The sequence below is a fragment of the Lutjanus erythropterus genome, chromosome 10 (assembly GCF_056507025.1).
Source record: "Lutjanus erythropterus isolate fLutEry1 chromosome 10, fLutEry1.hap2, whole genome shotgun sequence".
Taxonomy (NCBI): Eukaryota; Metazoa; Chordata; class Actinopteri; order Lutjaniformes; family Lutjanidae; genus Lutjanus; species Lutjanus erythropterus.
In genome coordinates, this window is record NC_139326.1 from 28,472,906 (window position 1) to 28,494,501 (window position 21,596).

General features: G+C 40.4%; 1 protein-coding gene across 1 annotated transcript; it reads right to left on the reverse strand.

The window, feature by feature from the left end:
* Nucleotides 1-251: 251 nt before the first annotated feature.
* snrnp200 (small nuclear ribonucleoprotein 200 (U5)) lies at nucleotides 252-17,426 on the reverse strand. Its single transcript, XM_084728926.1, has 44 exons — nucleotides 17,145-17,426; nucleotides 16,750-16,913; nucleotides 15,890-16,061; nucleotides 15,595-15,787; nucleotides 15,052-15,107; nucleotides 14,864-14,962; nucleotides 14,627-14,779; nucleotides 14,435-14,534; nucleotides 14,213-14,349; nucleotides 14,035-14,112; nucleotides 13,613-13,786; nucleotides 13,353-13,490; nucleotides 13,111-13,266; nucleotides 12,600-12,770; nucleotides 12,285-12,478; nucleotides 12,039-12,162; nucleotides 11,768-11,917; nucleotides 11,439-11,681; nucleotides 11,155-11,343; nucleotides 10,871-11,068; nucleotides 10,397-10,549; nucleotides 10,224-10,304; nucleotides 9,883-9,966; nucleotides 9,404-9,510; nucleotides 9,190-9,308; nucleotides 8,950-9,104; nucleotides 8,675-8,864; nucleotides 8,415-8,588; nucleotides 7,357-7,517; nucleotides 7,030-7,257; nucleotides 6,737-6,928; nucleotides 6,439-6,617; nucleotides 5,147-5,298; nucleotides 4,942-5,050; nucleotides 4,737-4,845; nucleotides 3,876-4,065; nucleotides 3,606-3,770; nucleotides 3,367-3,488; nucleotides 3,015-3,158; nucleotides 2,719-2,895; nucleotides 2,455-2,615; nucleotides 1,100-1,181; nucleotides 915-1,007; nucleotides 252-811 (listed from the first exon to the last, which is right to left on the reverse strand). Exons 1-44 carry the CDS (start codon nucleotides 17,187-17,189, stop codon nucleotides 662-664), a joined length of 6,411 nt encoding a protein of 2,136 aa, XP_084585052.1. The 5' UTR covers nucleotides 17,190-17,426; the 3' UTR covers nucleotides 252-661.
* Between the last annotated feature and the right edge of the window lie 4,170 nt (nucleotides 17,427-21,596).

Sequence of the window (21,596 nt, forward strand, 5' to 3'; positions counted from 1 at the left end):
TTTGTGAGTCTATAATATTTCTTTATAACAGCTCAATGAAGAATCTATTGACATTTCATTATGTTTATATAAATAAAAACATAAAACATATATAAAACAATTGTGTGGCTTCTCTTTATTGCAAAAAATATCCCAGACAATACATCATACTAAACATTTTTAACCAGTCCAAGAATTAGATTTCACAACACATTTTAAGACCAAAAATCAGGGCAGTTTTTTTGCGTATATTTAAAGACACAGTCTGTGTGAAGAGCATACCAATTTGATACAAGTGTAATTTTTTGCACTTCTAATGGTTTATCAAATTTCAGTCAGATCTGAAAACAGACAGTAGATCATTAAGCAAAGTTTTATCTACTCAGTACACTCCAAGCCCAGATCATGGCCTTAATGAGTCTGCCATATACCTGTTAATACATGTCTGATTATATTAACTGTTAACAGATGCTGTACATTATAATTCTGGACTGGTGAACATCATTCAGGTGATTTAAACTGAGACACTGAATAAAATGACTTGTTTTCACATGAGTAGAGATGATAATGACAAAGTGAAGAAACAAATCAGACTGAATATCTACAGTAAAAAAAACAAACGCCTACTGATCCCTCTCCATATAAAACAAAACACAGGAGACTTAAATCCTCACGTTACTGATTAGTCCGAGTCACTGTCTCCATCGCTGTCCGCCTCCTTCACATCCACGCTGAACTTGTACTCTTGGTCGCAGCCCATGTATGCGTCACTCATGAAGTACAGGGTGTAGTTATGAACGCCCATCGCTGGTGCAACAAAGTCCAGCTTGACCTGCAGAGGAGGGACAGAACAGATAAACAAAGTGAGGCCTCTGTTGGTTTAAAGACTTTTATTTTTGGTCATAGAGAACATGCAGTGGGCGATTCTCACTGACCTTTGCTTTCTGCTGGAGAGTCAGCCTCTTGATTGAGATGAGGCTGTTAGACTTGGGGTCTCCGATCACCACCCACCAGCCCTCCTCACGTTTCTGTAAGAGTGATTACATGTCAATGAGGAAATGATCATAGAGACTTTTGGTAATGTAAAAAAAACACATGGCATTTATTTATATTTATTTACCTGAGGGAAGAGGGGTGCGATGACAGGCCCAGTCACCTCCTCCTCTCTCTCCAGCTGAACCTGAACCAGAACTGGACTGCCACTGTCAAGAAACATGGAAACGTACATCAGCATTCACCAAAAATAACAATCTAGGATGAAAAAGATGAAAAACAGGCATTATCCTCGTCACACAGCTCTTTAAGTTTTTGTGTATTCTTCCTTTGCAACATTATGAGTTGATTTATGTATTCATTCAGTCGTTACAAAACAACACCGCTGACAGAATTAAGGCTATACTGAAAAGCTGGAGCTTAGAACCTTTGTTGATAAAACTGCTATTTGACTAAATCAACATTTTTCCTTTTTCCATGTCTTCATTCTTTTTCAATCCAGTATTTCTGCACAGTTGCAGATAAATATCAGGCTACCTGATCATTATTAGTATTATACTATCTGTAGGCTTTGAGTCCAGTGGTGGTGCAGGACTGTTTCTTATGTGATCCAAACATTTCTGATAAATCCAGAGCATTGTTAAATCAAAATTAACTGAGAGAAGATGGATGTAATCAATCATTTTTTCATTTTAACAAAGAAAATAAGAAGAAAGAAAAAAAGATTCTGCTTCAATCCACATTTGTTGGCATTTAGCCTTTTAAAAAACATAATTTTCACTGCAATGAAAAAAATGTTTGCCTTCCTGCTTGACGCCCCCAAAGGGAGGCGCACACTTATACTGCAGATCAGTCAAGCAGCAATCTAACAGCACCATAAATTACATTTATTTAAACAAAACTGACAAGCAGTGATGCTGATAAATATCAGCAATAATAATATCTGATTTCACAGATTATGTTCAAAGCATTTAATTTTAATTCTTTGGCAAATGCTCCATAAAAAAACAGTATATTTGTGATGTTTTCTGGCGTACTTTACAAGAAAAGTGAGTCAGAACTGTTCTTTGTTTTCGTTTTAATAACATCAGTTAGATCTGGTTCAGTCAGAGCTGTGAAATATTAAATCATATCTTTGCTCACTATATCTGAGCTTTTCCTAGCCTCATGTAAACATAAACTACAGGTTATATGAACTTGCTTTTAAAATACAAAAATGAGAAATGATCGGTTATCTTATGCATATCAACTATGAGAAGCAGGTAATTATCAGTCTGTATTAGCTGAAAAAATCTACACTGAGCATCCGTAAAACAAAGTCATCAAACTGATGATTTCGTTCAACAATTTTTAAGGTGTTTTCTAGAGTGATGACAGAAATTATGAAACAAGACATTTGAATTTTTATTCAAAAACCTAAATAGAAGCTTCAAATGTCAAAAAATGAGATGTGGTGCAGGACAGGACACAACCCATACATACCTCTTGATGCTGTCTTTATCTGCCACTTCATACGACAGCTCGATGTTGGGGTAGCGGTTACAGAATCGAGCCACATCGGCCATCTGGGCGTCTGAGAGCTGCAGCAATGCAGTTCTGTCTTCATCCTCCATCTCCATGATGTCAAAGATGCTCTCCACACCCTGATGAAAACAGCAGGGTAAGATGGTCCGTGTACAATAGTACTGAAGCAAAAATGAGATATTACGAAGTGTGTTTAAGTAAAATGAAAAAACGCGGCTGTACCTTTTCTGTGCAGCGCTTGATGTGCTCCGAGGTGAAGAAGGGCAGCTGTTTGAGGTACGAGTCCTTGGACCACATGGCCTGAGTGACCATCTGAGCCAGCTCCATGGCTGCCAGTGCAGGACTCAGCCAGCCGTTACTGGACAGCACATCAACGCAAGCCTGGATCAGACGAACCGCCTACAACCACAACACCACTTATGGGTTAATTAATACACACACAGACAGACACAGGAATCCAGTCTAGAAATTTAAACAGTTCATTCCTGCTGAGTGCTGAAGTCAACATGAATCTGTACCTTGCTCAGGATCTCCTCTGTGTCCGACTGCAGCTCAGCACTCAGCTGCATCCTGGAGAGGTGGGCCTGCAGCAGCAGGTTGGTCTTCACATGGGGATCGTTGAACTTCGGGTTGTTCAGTTTGTGGGGCACTTTCTGTGCCAACTGAAAATCATCATAAACAAAGATCTTAAGTTTTCTAATTCAGGCAACAGAGTAGGTAACGTTGGAGCTTATTGATCCAACAGTCTCTAATAATTTAGCTCCAGGGTGAGTTTAATACAGACCTTCAGTACCAATCCCTAATGTTAATGTTATTGTGCTTTGCAAAAGTGGCCAATATATTTGATTTTTGTCAGTGCTGTTTGTTTACCTGTCGGAGAAGTGCATCCTCATGATGTCTGATGGGAATGTTCTTGTACTCAGCAGCATTGGAGATGATCTCAATTAACCCACGGATCTTTGTCTTGGCATTCAGGGACATGCTGAACAACTCTGCAAAAAGACAAAGTCGTGTGAATTCATCACATTTTTCATACATAAAAGACCTATGAAAGGCATGATACTCAGGCAATGATAACAGAGCATGACAGGACAGTTATTGGTACAAACCAATGGTGGTGTAATTGATGTAGTAGTATGCAGCGATCATGCCCAAATTGAGCGGTGCTACATCCATCTCATCCTCTATGCTGATGCACTTGGACTGTTCCAGGTCATGTAATGTGTGTTCCACCAGCTCAGATAGGTGATCTGACAGGTGACGATGGGACATGCCTGAGACAGGAAACAAAAGTTGACAATTATAAGTTGTTCTTAACATTTGATCCAACATAAATTAAACCATTTCTTTTAAAACTGCTCTTTGACGATGAGACGTGCCTTGCAGGTTGTAGTAGTTGGGGTTCTGGGTCATACGGCGGTAAAGGAATGTCCACGTCAGGTAGTCCACAGCGTCCTGCTTGTTCTCCACAGTCTTGGTGACAATCTCAGCATTGAAGTGGTCGTGGAGGCAGTGGTCCAGGTGAGACTCCACTGGCAGCGGCTCATACAGGAACTTCTTGAAGAAATCCTGTCAGGAAAACAAAAAACATTTGGTTCATTTTTTCTGCCACAAAGTCATCCTACAAATATAACTGCAGTTTGTGCATTTGTGTGTCCTCGCTGCATTTCTCCTTTCCACATTCCTCCAATCCCATTTAAAACTGCCCAAAAAATGTTGAGGGGGGCAGCCTTTCTATATGCGTTTGTTATGTCTTCTTTATCATTTCATCTCATTTTTAATGTTCAATTAACACCCTGCAGTTTTACTTTTTATCTCCTTTATTTTAAAATTCAGACCTTTATTTTGAAATCTGCAAATACTGTCACTTGGACTTTGTGTCTAATCTTCTAAATAGTCCAAGACTAGGAGAAAACACTGGATTGTTGTGGAAAGTTTGAGTTGTTTGTCATCTGTCATTTTTTTTAAAAACTTGTTTCAATTTGAGTAGGATTGGCTATTGTGGGGAACTATTTATAGGGATATTGACCAATGGCCTGTATAGGTCAGAGAACAATATTCCTTCTCAGCTCCTCACAAACTCAGACAGGGACAGACCATTGATATTTTTGGGCCTTGGTAACGACTTTTTGGACTTTGGAATCAGATGTCTTCATAGACTAATTTGTGACTGGATCAGGATGGCAATGCAGGAAAGTGATGAAGATAAGTATATGGATTTTGATGGCTGGTCTTTCTACCTTCTTGGAGCCCTGACACATGATGACACAGCGTCCCTCATCATCCAGCAGGGGTCTGTTCGCCTTGCCCACCATCTGGAGGACGTCATATATGGGATAGTCCACATATCTGAGAGAAAACAGGAGGAGAACGTCACAAACATTATATATATAAATATATGTATGTATGTATATAATGAGAGCATGAAATTAGTGGGATCCTTACGCATGGATTTTGCCGTTGTAGTACTGGGTGTCCATGACGATGACGAGGTGCGCAGAGATGTTGATGCCCCAGCAGAGTGAACGAGAGGACACCACCACCTGAACAGCACCTGTCAAACAAGAAGAACCAAAGATGCCAAAAATAATTATTTACTCCTAAACCCGAATACACTGAGCTGAAAGTGCAGAGGAGGAGTGAGTCATACCCGAGTTGAAGAGCTGCTCCACTATCTTGCGTTCAGTTGCAGACAGGCCCTCATGCAGGTAGCCCACGCCGTTGGCCAATGTCTCTTTCAGAGTTGAGTCATTTATTTTGTCCAGGAATGGAGCAAGGTCTTTTTCAGTGCAATGCAAGAACCTACGGAGAGACAAACATTTATTCTTTGTCCACAGTGTTAAGATGTCACGGCAACATCAGCACTATCACAAGCTGTGATTACATGGACAAAACTTTGCTGTATACATGGATGCTGAATAAAGTGATCCTATACGCTGTGTGTTTACTAGCCCCAAAAACATTTAATCAGAGCATAAATTCTTTGGTAATGCATTATAATAACAACCATCATTAATAAACAGTAAATTGATGGTTAATTAAACTATTATTTCACTGATAACAAACAATGAAATGAAAATGTTTAGAAGTTATTAGTAATGCTATAATTGACATAGTTTGAGATGTTTTTGTTATGTGTGCAGCAATAACAGTACAGTATTAACAGTAAAATAATCATTAACTAAATTTAATAAACAATCAATTGACCATCTATTAGAGCTGAACAATTAATCAAAGTTTAATCTAAATCACAATATAACCTACTGCATTTTTCAATTGCAGGAGGTGACATATTTGTTAAAAGGGAGAATATGTGTCAAAATACCATTTTAAACTAAATATCATCGTACCAAAACCATTCAACCCTACCACTTCTTAATAAAGTGGTTCTGCCCATTAAAACAATAACAAAATGTATTGTGATAGCATTCCACAGTAGGGTGACAAATTTAAGAAAACAAAATAAAGTTTATGGTTTCAAAATGTGTCACATGCTTGTAGGTGGGCGTGGCATCTCTTATATCCTGTCTGAGCAAATATCGGACTTATTTTATTCCTTTATCTAAAAAGTGAACTATTCAGATGTTTGCGATTTATCATGAAAATAATACGATTAAAATTTCAAGCAGTTTCCAGCACTTTATCCAAAATCTGAGCACTTTTCAAACCTTGAAAACACGACATTAAGAAAGTGTTTTCAAGGATGTCCAGCACCTGTACAAACCCTGTTATTAGGCACAAAGATTTTCCTTTCGAATGGATTATTAAAGGTTTAAACCAGCCGTCACAACCTGATTGAAAATTCCTTCAGATTCTGGCTGGATCACGAGTGTCTTCTGATGACTGAGGTGGTTACATGAGGCATTTATTATTATGATTAATAGTGGAATATTAGGATCTATTTTCCTCATCTACAGGCATGATCTCATTATAGTGACTGACCTCTGAGGTACCACATCAGCAGCACAGAAAGTGAGGATGTCGATGGCTGTGAGGCGAGTCTGTCTGCGGGACGGGACAAACACCACAGCTGGCTTTGAGGGAGAGTGCTTCATGATGGCGTGATACACCGGCTTAGCCATGGACAGCAGGCGGGTCTGAGTGTGACTCACATTGAAACCCTAAACAGACCAAAAGAGTAACAGCAAATCAGGAACCTGACAGGAATTCATGTCTTCTTGAATGTCTGCACAATTAAATTTTTAGAAATAATATATTCCTGTTTTTTTCAGTCACAGACCTGGATGTGCAGCTCCAGAGGCACAGGTCTGACGTTGGGGTGGAAGTTGAATGTGGCTGTGGTGCTGCAGCCCAGCCAGTGGGCCACGTCTTTGGCATTGGACAGAGATGAGCTGAGGGCCACGATGCGGATGGGACGCTCGATCTGAGAGGAGATGTACCTCATCCTGGAGCAGATGACCTCCAACACAGGCTAATGAAATTAAACAAAGACGTAAACATGATGCACAGTCTGTAAATGGATATTATAGCCTACATCTTATGTGTAAACGCAGCACAAAGCAATGTTCTTACTCCATTTTCTCCTCCAATGAGGTGAGCCTCATCCACAACAAACAGGCTGACGTTCTGGACGTTCTTCCTCTGCTTCCAGCGACGAGACAGGATGTCCCATTTGTCAGGGGTGCTGACAATAATGTCGCCTTTTCCCAAGAGCTTCAGATCTGTGCTTGTTTCTCCAGTCAGCAGAACCACCTTTTTGTTCAGGACATCCTGGAACTTCTGGTGCCAGTCGACAAACACCTGAAAGAAAGATTTACATAATTAATAATTATAAATGGGAAAAGAAAGCAATGCTAGTTTTAATATAAGCACATTTATTACTTCCAAATGACTTCATACCTGTTCAGCCAGTGCTTCCATTGGGGTGATGTAGACACAGCGACCTTCTGCATTGTGCAGCAGCATCCTCAGGATGGCAAACTCAGCACAGATGGTCTTTCCACTGCCGGTGGGAGCTCCCACAAACACATTATCATCACTGTTGTAAACAGCGTTGAACACTAGAGGGACAGAGACAATCAAATCAAATCAAGAAATCAATGTGAAATGGGCCTGTAAGGACTCCTGAACCTCAAGAACAAAGGACGGAAACACCCAGGGAGGAAACTATCTCTTGATTAAAGCCTCTGGAACTCTGGCTTGAAATCTCAAAATGCACTTGAGTATCTCACAAAAACCTGAGTGAATAAGATCTCTAGAAGTATTAGAAAACTTTGCTCATTTTACTGTTGAGACCATCTCTCAAGATTGTGTGGGCGTAAAAGATCACAATTTGATTGACATCTCCCACAGGAGTACTGGAAAAGAGGCTAAACAATGTACTGCTGCAGACAAGGTCGGCATCGAAATAGATTTTAGACACCTAAAAAAAAAACACAACATCATTTTAAGCATACACTATAGTTAGAATATTTTCATTGCTTTGTTTTGCCATTTACTAAAGCTGACCTCTATGATCTTTTCAAATCAAAGTAATCTTACAGAACAATTTTTGCACAACAGAGAAGCTGCTGTTCCACACCTGCCTGTTTTTGTGTGACTCTGGTGTTTCAACATGTTAGTTTGGATCCAAAGAGTGGAACTGGTGGCCTGGTAGCTCAGTGCTCAGTTGGTGTGTGTTAGTGTTTGCCCCATGTACTGAGGCTGTGATTCAACTGCAGCTACTGTGGGTTTGACTCCCACTTACAGCCTTTTGCTGCATTTCATTCCCAGACTCTCTCCCCTGTTCCTGTCATATCTTTCGCTGTCTTTTAAATGAAGGCATAAAAGCCCAAAATATATTTAAAAAAGGCCCTAAATTCCACAGGCAGAAGGCTGTTGTGGATTTGAATTTCCAGTGGCTTTAAATGATGATGGAAAAGTATCGTGGATTACAGACTATTTAAATCATTTTGTACCTTGTGTCTGGATGGGGTTGAAGAAAGGGAACTTGTTCTGGTAGAGAGCTTCAAAGGCAGAGTTCCTGAGAGCAGTGACGGGCAGCGGCTGCAGATCCAGCAGCTCAGTAGGTGGAGGATACTTCTCTGGTAGGATCAAGTGACGGAAGGACACTGGGAGCTGAGTCTCACAGGCTAAAAAGAAACAGAAGAAGTCAAGCAGTTTGTTGAAGTGCTTCCATAAACATCACGTAATAACACGTTTCAATCAAGTTACTCACAGAGCCATCGGTCTGAGACCACACGGATGAAGTACTGTGGTGGCAGAGGCTCGAACACAGGGACAAAGAAAGTCACAAGATGTTCGTCCTGGGCGTATTTGGCTTTGAGCAGGAAGTACTCGTGGTGGAGGATGACCTCACTGTCCACGTCCTCGACCAGGATCCAGAATGCCTCAGATGATCCATGGATCTAAGTGGGGAAAATGAAAGTGAGTCAGGAGGATAAGATACAGAAAGACTTTTAGGCGCAGAGCATCATGGATCTAACTACTGACCTTATCGTCCCACTGGAAGTCAGGTGTGATAGTGAGCTCCACTTTCAGTGTAGAGCGGGTGATGGGCTGCAGATGGACTGCCAGGTCCAGTTTGGGGAACTGGTGGACGTATTTGTGGATGGTCTTCCCCATTTTTGGCATTCGGATGAGCTCACCTGACAAATGAAACATATGACTCCTAATTAATTTTCAGGCTGAGGGACGAATTTAGTGAGCATGTTGTGGGGGAGGAACACTCACCAATCTCATTGTGGTTGAGGTCATAGAGACGCTCAAAGGGGAAGTTTTTCTTCTCAATCTTCTTGATCACCTCCTCTGGCAGCTTCTTGAACTGTCGCAGCGGAGACATTGACTGCCACCTGTGGAGGACAGTGACACAGAATATCAGCGGACTGCCTTGGAAAACAAAACATAGCATAACCAGTTTTTCTAAAGTAAAGAATTACAGACTTACATTCTCTTGTCAATCATCTTACAAAGATTCATGGTCTTGTCTGTCAGCTGAGCCCAGCCCCTGTTGAGTACAATCTCAAATATGGCCCGCATTAACCTTCCAGCACTCTGAAATAAGAAAATAAATTAAATTAATCTCAGGAGGACTTAATTTGAAGAACCACAGCTGACTTTTGTAGAAGTTTGTTGTCTCGTGTTTTACTAACACAAATTAAATAGTATTCATGGACAGTTATGTCAGGCACCAAGATTTTCAGAAAAACAATATTAAACATATCCATGATGTTATTTCTTTCCATCATCTGGCTATGTATCGTTGTCTAGATTAGTCGAAGACTTAGTTGTTGATTATTAAATTAATCGCCAAATATTTTTATAATTGTTTTCAGTCATTTTCTAAGACCAAGTCTAAGACCAAGACTAAATCCAAATTAAAGTAAAAGTGGACCAAAACAATAATGAAAGTAGGTTTTTTCTTACCTGTGTAACGTACACCATGTCGGCCATAAGAGCAAAGCCTTCCAGTTTGAGTTGAGAGATGTATGCCTGGAGCAGCACATTGATCTGAAATGATAAGAAACAAAATACAGAAAAAAAATATTGCCATTTAATTAATACTGCTTATATAAACAAGAGAAAAAAAAATCAAATAACACCTAATCTGCAAACACACCAATCCAAAATCCAAGCCATAATGTTGAACTAATCTTATATAATAGCTGACTGGTGACATATCATCAAAAAATTTGGAATGCTTTTATTTTGGTTGCTGAGAACTAAATGTAATTTTTAACAAATTGATCACTCATTATGAATGTTACCTTTGCACTGGGCTCCTCAATGCTTTCCTTTACAGGAATTGGAACTCTTTCCAGCAGCTTCTGCAGCTCCAGCTTCTCCTCCTACGAGATATTATATTTAAATTCAGCATGTTTAATGACGCCTTGTTGGGGTTAAAATTGAACAACCATGACTGTCTCTAGACCAACCATACCTCTCTCACTGTGATGTTCCTGAACTCTGAGGAAAGTGAAAATACTCTGAAGAGTTCAATCTCACTCAGAGTTGGTTTCAGCAGCTGGTTGTAGGTTTGAATGGAGTCATGAGTGATGTAGAAGTGACTGGCAATGCGTCCCAGGTCTGTGACCTTCAGGCAAACAGGCAAAAAAGTCAATAATTAAAAGCCTGAGGACAAACTCTTCACTAATTTAACAGCATTGGCATAATGAAACGATAAAAGGTAATTATTTTTGAACTTAGACTCTATTTTTAACATATCTATCATAACAGTTACAAACACAGTAGCCCCCAAGGATTACATTTCAGCCATTGCAGCCTGTTTTGTGTCTGGCAACCAAAGCAATCTTCGTGACCATTTCCAAGGCCTTTTCTACTTATTAGTCATTTAGACCCCAAAATATGTGATATCAAAATACCAGAATTCCCCTTCAAGATGTGATAATCATACCTGGAAGCTGCCAGTCCTCTTGTCATATTTGACGAGGCTGTTCTTGTCCAGGACGCTGGCTGCTGTGTGCACCAGGTCCATCCTGCGTCTCTCCAGCAGTGGGTCTGAACTCCGGTCATCATGGGAGACACCATACAGGGTGGGGTTGCGGAGCATGCGCACATAGAGGTAGGTGTAGCCGAGCCAGTTCACAGCATCCTGACACAACAAATTCTTTAAGTTACAGAAAGTGTACAAGCAACAGAATATTTGACCAGCTCCTTCTACACTGACACGCAACACACCTTTACGTTCTGCACATTTCCCAGTACAATCTCAGCGTTGAGCATATCAGGCAGCTTGCCCACCATCTGACTCTCTATGGGCAGCTGCTGGTTGAGCAGGGACAGATAGTACTGCAGCTCTCCATGGGACGTGATCAGGATTCCCTCTCCTTTGGTGTCATATTGAGGACGGCCGGCTCGACCAAGCATCTAAAATAAGACATAATTCATTGAGTTATTACTGTTAGCAAAAAGGTATGAAGCTCTCTCTCATGCAGTTTAGTATCCAGCCTGTACAGACTGACCTGTAAAATGTCCAGGGCTCCCAGTTCAGTCCATCTGCCTTTCTCCGGGCTGTACACTTGAGTGCCTTTGATGATGACAGTGTGTGCCGGGAGGTTGACACCCCAGGCCAGAGTAGCTGTGGACACCAGAACCTGGATGTGCCGATCAGCAAACAGATCCTCTACCAGCGTACGGTCCACTCTGGTCATACCGGCATGGTGGATTGCGAAGCCATAAGGCAGCAAATCCTTCAGCTCAAGGTTCTACATGAGAAAATTCACATGCGTCTCACAGGATTCTGACCACTTTTAAATTCTGTCATTGATCTTCAGGTTTCAGGTTTACTCACCTTGCACTGCTCTGCCTCAGTTCTCAACACTTCAGTGGATGCTGAACCCTCTCTGAGGAACAAACCCAGTGTGTCCTTCTCCAAACACATGTCTCTTATGGCCCTGGCAGTCTTTCCTGTCTCCTTCCTGGAGTGGACAAATACTAGAACCTGGTGGAGATAAATTAATTTCAGGAATTTTTCAAGTCTGGCTAAATGTAGATAAATGCAAGACAAATGTAAGTTCAGGAGGTAACGTAAAGGTTGATTTATTGATTTATTGTTGACTCACCTGGTTCTTTCCAGCATGCTCCATTATCTTTTCATAGACAATCTCATTCATGATCTGGAAACGCTTGATGGCCTTCTTCTCTGTGATGCCAACATAAGTCTGCTCCAGGGGCACAGGACGGAAACTACAGAGAACAAGAGTATGGTTATCAGAGATGATATAGGTGTAATGGTCCTTCTCCAAATATATGTGGACAAAGCATGATCACTTATGTGTTAACTTTTTAACTTTCTCCAAACAGCATACCTGTTGTCAAAGTAGAAGAGTCCTTTTGCAGGATCCACACGCAGGCAGGTAGCTACATCTTCGTAGTTGGGCAGTGTGGCACTGAGGCCCAGCAGACGCACATCCTCCTGGGTCAGCTCCACATTGCGGATGGTCCTCGCCACCAGAGACTCCAACACGGGTCCACGGTCGTCATGCAGCAGGTGGATTTCATCCTGCGCAACACATTTGCATTGTTATCATGGGAGTTTTGTGTCTAATCATTGGCGCATAAAAGTAGACATGTATTCTACTGGGTGTGTTTCATGACTTTGTCAACACCTTCACTGCACTTACAATGATAATGAGCCGCACAAGCTGGGTGTAGGTACGCTCTCCACCTTTCCGGGTGATGATATCCCATTTCTCAGGGGTGCAGACAATGATTTGAGTAGCATTAATCTCCTCCTTGCAGAGCTGGTGGTCTCCCGTCAGCTCAGACACTGTGATGCCGTAACTTGCCAAGCGCTGGGAAAATGGAGAACATAAGTAAATCACTAAAATCACACAACCACCAAAATGAGCTGATTTAAATTAATTCTAACAATCCTTATATATAGAACTGTACATATATATACATATATATACACACACACACACACAGTTATACACATATATATATACACACACACACAGTTATACACACATATATATATATATATATATATATATATATATATATATGTGTATATATATATATATATATATATATATATATATATATACACACACACACACACACACACACACATACATATATATATATATAAAAAAAAACAAATCTCTGTAGGACAGAGGCAAGGCTCACCTTACTAAAGCTTCCCACCATCTCCTGCACAAGGGAGCGCATGGGTGCAATGTAGATTATTTTGAAGTCGTCTACATTGATGGTTCCGTCCAGGTTTATATGCTTTCCAATTTCTCTCAGCATTGCCATCAAAGCAACATTGGTCTTACCAGCTCCCTGTGTGTACAAAGAATTACAAAATTGTAGGAGACAAGACACTTGTAATAAACTGTCACAATGCTTTTGGCTTTACATTTGCTTACCGTAGGTGCACACACTAGCAGGTTCTCATCTGTCTCCATGGTTGTCTTGAACAGCTTGCTCTGGATGCGGTTCAGGGTTTTGAACCCTTCAAATCCCGCCTGTGCATACTTGGGCAATTTCTCAATGGCAACAAGCACCTGATAACACAATGTACAGAACGGAGGACAATGAACACACCTATATGCTAATTATCACTGCATTGTTGCTGCATTGTTGGGCAATGTCAAGTTTTCCACATGAAGACATAAAACCAACAAACCTCATCATCAGCAAAGGGCTTGGGTTTGAGCGCAGGCACATGGACTTCTTCATAACCTTTGCGCTGTTTGCGAAATGAGCCGTCCGGGAGCTGGCAACGTTTGTTGGCCATGAAGTGGCTCCCCTGTGTGAAGGCCAGGTCATCGAGGTCTAGCAACTGTCTAGGAGCCATCGACTGTAGGATGAGAAGAATGGATGTCAATTTTTTAGTGCATACATACAGTGCACCTTAGCTTCCCAGGATGACAAGAGCATGACTGTTTGCATGAAAACTGTTTCACATTCAAGCCAATCAGAGGCTGAGTGTCACTGGTGCCATTCTACCAACCCAATACAGCAATCTTAGATAATGATGGAAACTCCATAGAAAGGTATCCTGCTTGTATAATGTGCAGTTGATATATGAACAGTTACAATATTTACCTCTCCGTGGTCGATGTCCATCGCCTCCATGTCATCAACGCGAGACTTCCTCACCCTCTCCCTGCGAGATCTCTCCTCCTAAGAACATAACAACCCATGAAAAAGATGTGATTGACAAAATAGAAAAGAGACCCTTTTATATAATTTCATGCCTAATTTTACAAACAACAGGTCTTACCCGAATAATATCCTCCTTCTCTGTCTCCTGCAGCTGGTAAAGAATCTTAGACAATTCCTGATCAGACTCCATCTTTCCTATGATCCGTTCCTTTTCTGCCTCACTCTGAGCGCTCGCCAGCATGGTACAATACTGAACTGTGCATCAGAAAAAAGAAAGTGATTAACAACTTCAACAAAATCCAATAATCTAAAAATACATTATTCGACACCAGTGACTTACTCATACGACGGTGCTGACGGAGGATTTTGATGAAATCAAAGGTGTTGAAGCCAAGCAGCAACACCAGCTGGTTCTCACATTCTCTGTCATCACTGGCAGTCTGTGGAAAACAGACAGACGATGGATGAGTTGGTCTGAAAAATATAAATGTGCTAAACAAAAAACTCACAACAGATGAGAAGTCAGACACACCTTGAGGATTTCTAAGACTTCATCAGCTTTCTTTTGGGAAACGATGGCATCATCGTAGAAACGGCTAAGCTGACGCTGGAGCCAGAACGCATCAATGTCTCGAGGGTGTAGATCTTTTTTCTTCACCGTCATCACATCACCTGTGGCCCCAAGCTAAATGAAGAGTAAATTATGAACTTTTTGTGCCATACAGTATGCAAACATAATGGTGTAATTCAGTACAAATGTTGCACTTACATTGGCTGAAAGAGTGCAGCCCACATCTGCCTCCTCTCCTTCACTGTCTTCATCTGAGTGTTCATCTCTGACCTCTCCAAACTGGTCTTCATCCCCCTCCTTAATAACAAGGAAAAGGAACATTTGTGACACAATCTACTTAAAAACTGAATTTTGCAAATCCTACAAAATAAACAAAAAGTCCTCACCTCTTCGTCAGATTCAAACTGGACATTCACACCGTACGTTTCATCTATGTTGTCATCTGTAAAGGAAAGATTACATCATAAGAATATGTTCCTGGAAAACTGCCATAAGACTATTGATCACTATTGGTTGGTTGGTTGGTTGGTATGCTGTTTATACTGCAGTATAGCTCAGTTAGCATTAGCTTTGTTTTCATTTGGAAGCCAGTTCTGCTCTGTGACCCTCGCTGATGTTTTGTTGCTGTTTGTAAATGTATTTGATAGACATACCCTGAAGGTAATAATATAAGTACATTTTGAAAAATAGTGGTGAAACTTCAGGAATTCATTTGCTTAGCAATGTTTTGTAACTTTGATTAGCACCAATTTAGGCTTCCAGGTAATGAGCAATCAGTGCATTGTGGCCATTTCAGTTCACCTAAGAAAACATGCTAAATTTTTTCCCCCATTGACTAATCAACAGGTTGAAGAGTAGGTAGAATTTCAGTCGACCAAGATTATCTTTGGTTGACCAAAGAACTACACAGTTATATTTGGTGCACTAACCCATATTCTGTAAGTCCTTGTCTCCTCCATAGTCAGTGATCTTCTTGCCCAAATTAACCAGCACATGGTAGCGTGTATCGTCAGCAGGTCCAAGAAGCTGCTCTACTTCACGCCGCCTCTCCTTATCCCTCATTTTATCATTCTTTAACACTGCTAATACTTCATCAGCCGCTCCACACAGAATATCACGTGGCTGCAAAAAAGTATAATGACAACGTCAATAAAAGCCTCAGATGCAGGATGAAAGACACAAACTGACATTTAAACAAAAATTGGTGCTTTAAAGTTTTCTGACCTGATCTCCCAAAGCAGCGTGGATGAAGCTGAGCAAGACTTCATAAGTCTCTCTGGTTTCTTTGGTTTTAGGCTTGTACACAATGCCCACCATTTCATCTATGCCTTCAGACAGGAGAGTGAAGCCCTTCATTTTGTTGATATCGTGCCTGTCCTCATCTCTTTTTCGCCTCCTGTGTAGACAGAACAAGAGAAAATAAAAAGGATTAAGGATAGTGTCACCCAATAGACACTGAAACAACACGAACTTAAGTGTATCAGAAGGATCAGACATTCATTGCTTGGGCCATTTCAGAGTTTTCCTTTTCCTACCACCCCGGGCAGTCATTAACTTCAGTATAAAAATCATAAGAGTTACATTATCAGTGGGAGGTAATACAAATTAGACTGAACATTGTTTTGAAATGTTTTCTGTTAGATATAATCATGAATTGGTCAAAATTTATGTAATTTATGTGCTGCAAATGCTAGTCATTGTCTTGCAATTAATTTTGGGATTATATTATTTCTATTATTCTTTATTTAAAGAGAAATTAAATTTGCTTACTTAGTTTACTTTCTGACATTTTATTTAAATGTATTTACTGAAAACAAACAACTACAAAAAAAAAACCCTCCAACATACAAATTACAATAATTAAAAAAACAAAACAAAACACAACTTTCACAGCTTTATAATTGCATAAAAACAATTGGGAAAGTAAACTTCTGACCCCCTTGTCCCGCAGAAAAAAAACGCACATATTGAAAATGTAGATACACTAACTGTATGAGGTACCAATGCTAAACAGACTTGTACAAAGATACGAGTGTTGCTTTAACTTGACAAAGATAATAAGATCTGTTGTTGACAGGACTGACTTGTCTCGTCTTTCCTCCAGCTTCTGAGGTTTGGTCCTCTGAGCCTTGTCACCCATCTTGGTCCCGTCCAGCTTCCCCACCAGGGACAGTACCTCTCCGGTGGGTTCATCTCTCCGTGTGCGGTCGATCAGAGAGCGATCAGCTTGTAACACCAAGTTTGAGTTCTAACAGATCAATACAAACACAAGGTGATCAGTCAGAGCATCAGCCTGTGCAGCTCAAGCTAGGCTAACAGCTAGTTAGTGGAGTGGCTAGCTAAACAAGAAGTAGCATGAATCAAAAACAAGCAGCGAGCCAGTTAGCTTGATAACGTAAAAGCATATTAAAAGCTCACATAGACACACGACTTTCTGCCTGTTGGTGATGATATATTTCTCTTTAGACAAAATACTCACCGCTTTGTACTCGTACTGCAGACTACGGGCAGTAACATCCGCCATGGTGCCAGTTTTCTCTTTTAGCTTTTAGCACTTTTTACTCGTTGTGAAGCGGCCGACTGAATAAAAACATCCACAGAGTTCACTTAACTCTGTCTCTTTATGGAGACGACGGTAACATCGGTGCAGTCTTTAAATTTGTAGCATAAGATTGTTCTCAAAAATGTCCGAGTTTCATTGAAGAAAGTGCGTCTCTCATACGTTACAAAGACAGCACGAGCGCACAACAACCCGCTGCTGCGGCTAGTTTCCGGTTCCGGTGTCAAAGGTCACACCCGATGCATGAACTAGCAGCGCCCTCTACAGGTGGCGACTTTCAATATGGTTCAATACGGTTACCTTAAGAACAAGAAAAACCCGAACCTTACAACCTTACAACTTAAAAAACAGCAAAAAATAACGTAAATGTGTTCAAAACCAGACACTTTGTTTTGTTTTATTTACATATTTATTTATTTACTTTTTTACTTTTTCCTTCATTTTTATTACACCCTTGTCTTGGCTGGTGGTAAACTTCTGAAACCCTGGGCAGGAGTTCAAGAAGTGCTCTTTGTTGTCACAGTGTGGACAATATGGCTTGGGCTTGGGAGTGGGCTTTGATTGAGAAGGTTCAGAGGGGTTTGTGTCCTTTGTGGTGTTGAGGAAGACTGCTATAGTCAAGCTGCTGAGGTTGCCCATTCTTATCTTGCAAGGTCTGCAAAACTCTCCCTCAACCTGTGCTCCTCCAGGGTGGTTGTGAGGAGCCTCTTCAACAGGCCCCCTCTTGGCACAGGATGCCCTCCTACAGTCAATTTTGTCTGATGTCTGTGCTGTGAGGTGATGACAATGCCATTCAAGGAAGTTGATCCACCACGTCTGGCCAAGCACAGTCTTTGGTGCATGCGTGTGGCAGTCGTTATAAGTGGTCAGAGTGTGGACCAGGACCTGAGGCTTCACCAGTGGAAATGGACAAGATGTACAATACATTCATTCCAGCTATTCAGGGGGTGCAGCAGAAAGCTGGTGTGAAGAGGATGGAAAGGAAACTGCAAGCCCTGATAGACAGTGTGGAGAAGACACAGGCTCAGCTCTGCTCGATGCTTTCTACCTCCACTGTTGACCAAACTGCCCTCTGTGGGGTCACAAACAAAACTGAGGTACCCTGCTTGTGTTTTTTTTTTTTTTTGTTGTTGTCATTTGTGTTCTCTCCATCACTGATGCCATTTTTATGCTTGTGTAAACTGCAGTGTGTGTTGAATGCACATTGCGCTACTGTTTGTTCAAGAACATAAAAGATACATTGACCCCCGTAATAATGCCATCAAGAAGTTATGGTCTGTAAAAGCTCAGTATTTCCGGGTTAGTAGTTAATTTACTTCCTGAACATGCTGTCATATATTTGTTTAACAGTAATGAAACAACTATGTATCCGTCAGGCGCATGAGGTTTTGATGTGTACCTACCAAGCAAAGCAAAGGACTTTTGGTCTCCCTGTTGAGGAGCTCTGAGAGTTTTGAGAGCTGGGAAAAGTCTGGATCCTGGGCTGGTTCCAAAATGAGAAGATATGAATTTAATAGTAATAAAGCCTTTTATTCTCGAAATTATGTTTTATCCACTGGAAGGGCACCTTAAAGGCCACTTTTGCTGCGTTTCTTTGAACAAGGGGCCAGCAGGGGGGAAATCTGTGATAGGTTTGGATTTTATTATGAAATTTATATGGTGAAAACCTATTTGGCAATAAAACCGATTCTGATCATAATTTGATTGATGTAAGAGACCAATAAAGTTGTCCAGGTTTAATTCACAGTTCCTTTTGTGCGCAATGTCATCCCACACCTTAAATAAATTTATATCGAGAATTTCTTTGTACTTTAATAAACCAGATTTTTAAACACACTGCAGTTCTCCCTAACAAATCTGAACGCCCCTTATCTTTCCTAAAAAATAATCTTAATTCAATGATTAAATAATCAGTTGTAACCAATTTATCTACCTGTTTTATAGTGAGTTGTATTAGTGAAGTGTGTACACTGTATATGTGTGCTTCACTTGGATATGCATGGGTGTTTTGTATATTTGTGATATATAGCCTGTACTTACGGCATATACACCCAGGTGGCAGCAAAGAAAGCAATATGGAGTTCTGTATCTTGTTCAGTAATACTTCGTGTATATCTGTGTGCTCAAGGAGCTTCTGATCAAACCACCAATCCTGTGATCACACAACCCCTCTATACATCCTGAGTCACAGTCACCCCCCTGGACATTTACAAATGCTCCCTGTGAGTATTCATTATACATGACTGTGTAAGTGATTTAATACATACATAATGTAAAGTGGATTCACTGAAGACCAGAGTGGTGTTCTGTGAAGTGTTATAATGTGAGCACACTACATATAGTAGTATATTGTTCTTTATTTTAAAATGTATTTTAAAATTGCAATCCTGCTCATAATCCCCATTTTTACTGAATGTATCTGTAATCTGATTATGTCTTTTTTATCTACAACTGTAATGGAATATAGCTACCATTTGTATTGAAATTGCAGAATACATGTAATCCATTACTCTGCAAGCCTAATTATGAAATGCTGTAAGCATGAAAAGCAAGAAAATACATAGAGGAGGAAGATGCATGTAATGTGGGTGTGACCGTTTTCTTGAGAGAGAAGAGTGTGTCCATATTTGTGTTTACTGTCTGCGGCCTTGTATAACTTCCAAACCCTTTGCACATCTGGCAACAGCATCTGTCACTTTCCGCCAGTCAGTATCTCTGATGTCTTACATCTACTGAGCCAGCTTCTTAACCTCAGTCACACCCAATGACAGACACACACAGGGAGAGAGGAGGTGACACAGATAAATGGGCTGCACACATCAGTGAAACAAATTATAGGTTACTGTGTGTGGCGGGGGCAGCGGGATTACTGACACTGGAGTGTGTGCGTCCAACTCTTTTGCACATGTGCATACACACACACATAAAACTCGTGATTCAGGATGCCTGTAGTTGTTCCAGGTCATATTTGGAGTGTGTTGATCCTCCTCTCATCTGTCACCACCACATTAGTTATGAAGCGCAGTCTCTCTTCTGTCCTCTCTGGTTCAAAGGACAGACAGACTTGTGATCAACAGCGAGGAGGAGGAGGAGGAGGAGGAGGAGGAGGAGGTGTAGTCTGGGATTAATTCACCTCATAATCAGTGGTGGAAGCAATATCCTTTACTGAAGTAAAAGTACTAATACCACCCTGTGAAAATACTCCCTTACAGGTAAAAGTCCTGTATGCAAAACCTTACTGAAATAAAAGTATTATCAACAAAATGTCCTTAAAGTATGAAAAGCAAAAGTACTCATTGTGCAGTACAATGGTCCCTCTCAGTGTTTTACTATTACATCTGATGTCTTTGGCTGATAGTACTGCTAGATTAATGTGTATGTTGCATTTCACTGCTGTAGATCACTGGTTCCCTACCTGGAGGTCCTGTGGACAAGGCTTCACTGGGATTGTGAGGCCTTCTTGAACTTAAGAAAACTTTACAATATATCTCACCATTTCATTCATTCATTCTTTTCTGTGAAGAAAAGTAAACAATTGATATATGATTATATGAAGAGAAATATTCGCAGAGCCTTCACACTCTGCTGAACAGCCTCGTCATGCATTAGAAAAATATTCAGTCAAAAACAGAACAAGAGCCAAGTGTCAGGGAGAAGAAAACACTGAAATGTTGTCAAAAAAGAAGTCTGTTAAGTATGTATTTAAAAAATAAAAAATGGAAAATTATATAAAAGGCCCCAAGAAATATTTGGGAAACTCATTTCTAATTCAACATTTGCAGGAAATAATTTGCTCACAATTCATCCAAATGTCAGTGATTGTGTTCACTATTTGGGTTAACTGTACAGTTTATCACTTGTTCTGTACTGTTATTGTTATGCACTGAACATAATATGAAATATCTATAAAATATGTCACTTTGAGGTCAATGGGAAAAAGGTTGGGAACAACTGCTGTAGATGGGTATGATTGAGCTAATTTTAGCTACTCTGACGGGTTGTTTAATCTACAGCAATGCATCATGGTCTATAAGATCATCATATGTTTGTAGTGTGGCTGTCCTGTGAGAACCATATATTCTTTTGTTGTTGTTGCCGTTGGTACAGCATATTTTGTGCTGTTATTTGTTTTACTTTTGTTGTTTTACTTCAGGATTTTGTTTTGCAATATCAGGTTGTCTCTCACTTTATCTCTGTACACCTAGGGTGATATTTATAAAGCATCTTGGTACAAAAAGTTGCTCCAGTGGTGAAATTCTAAGAAAATTCTTAAAATTCTGATGTTTTACAAAATTTCCCCTTTTGAGTTAAGAGCAGATCCTGGTAAAGACAAATGTTATTCACAAAGCATCTTAGCTTTTAAGAGAGCAT

Excerpts from the sequence above, each read along its gene's own strand:
- snrnp200 (XM_084728926.1), bottom strand. The coding sequence starts at position 17,189 with ATGGCGGATGTTACTGCCCGTAGTCTGCAGTACGAGTACAAAGCG. Across the intron at positions 15,108-15,594 it reads CAAGGACTTACAGAATATGG|ATGACAACATAGATGAAACG; the intron begins GTTAGTGCACCA and ends TTTCCTTTACAG. Across the intron at positions 12,479-12,599 it reads TTGTGCGGCTCATTATCATT|GATGAAATCCACCTGCTGCA; the intron begins GTAAGTGCAGTG and ends TGTGTTGCGCAG.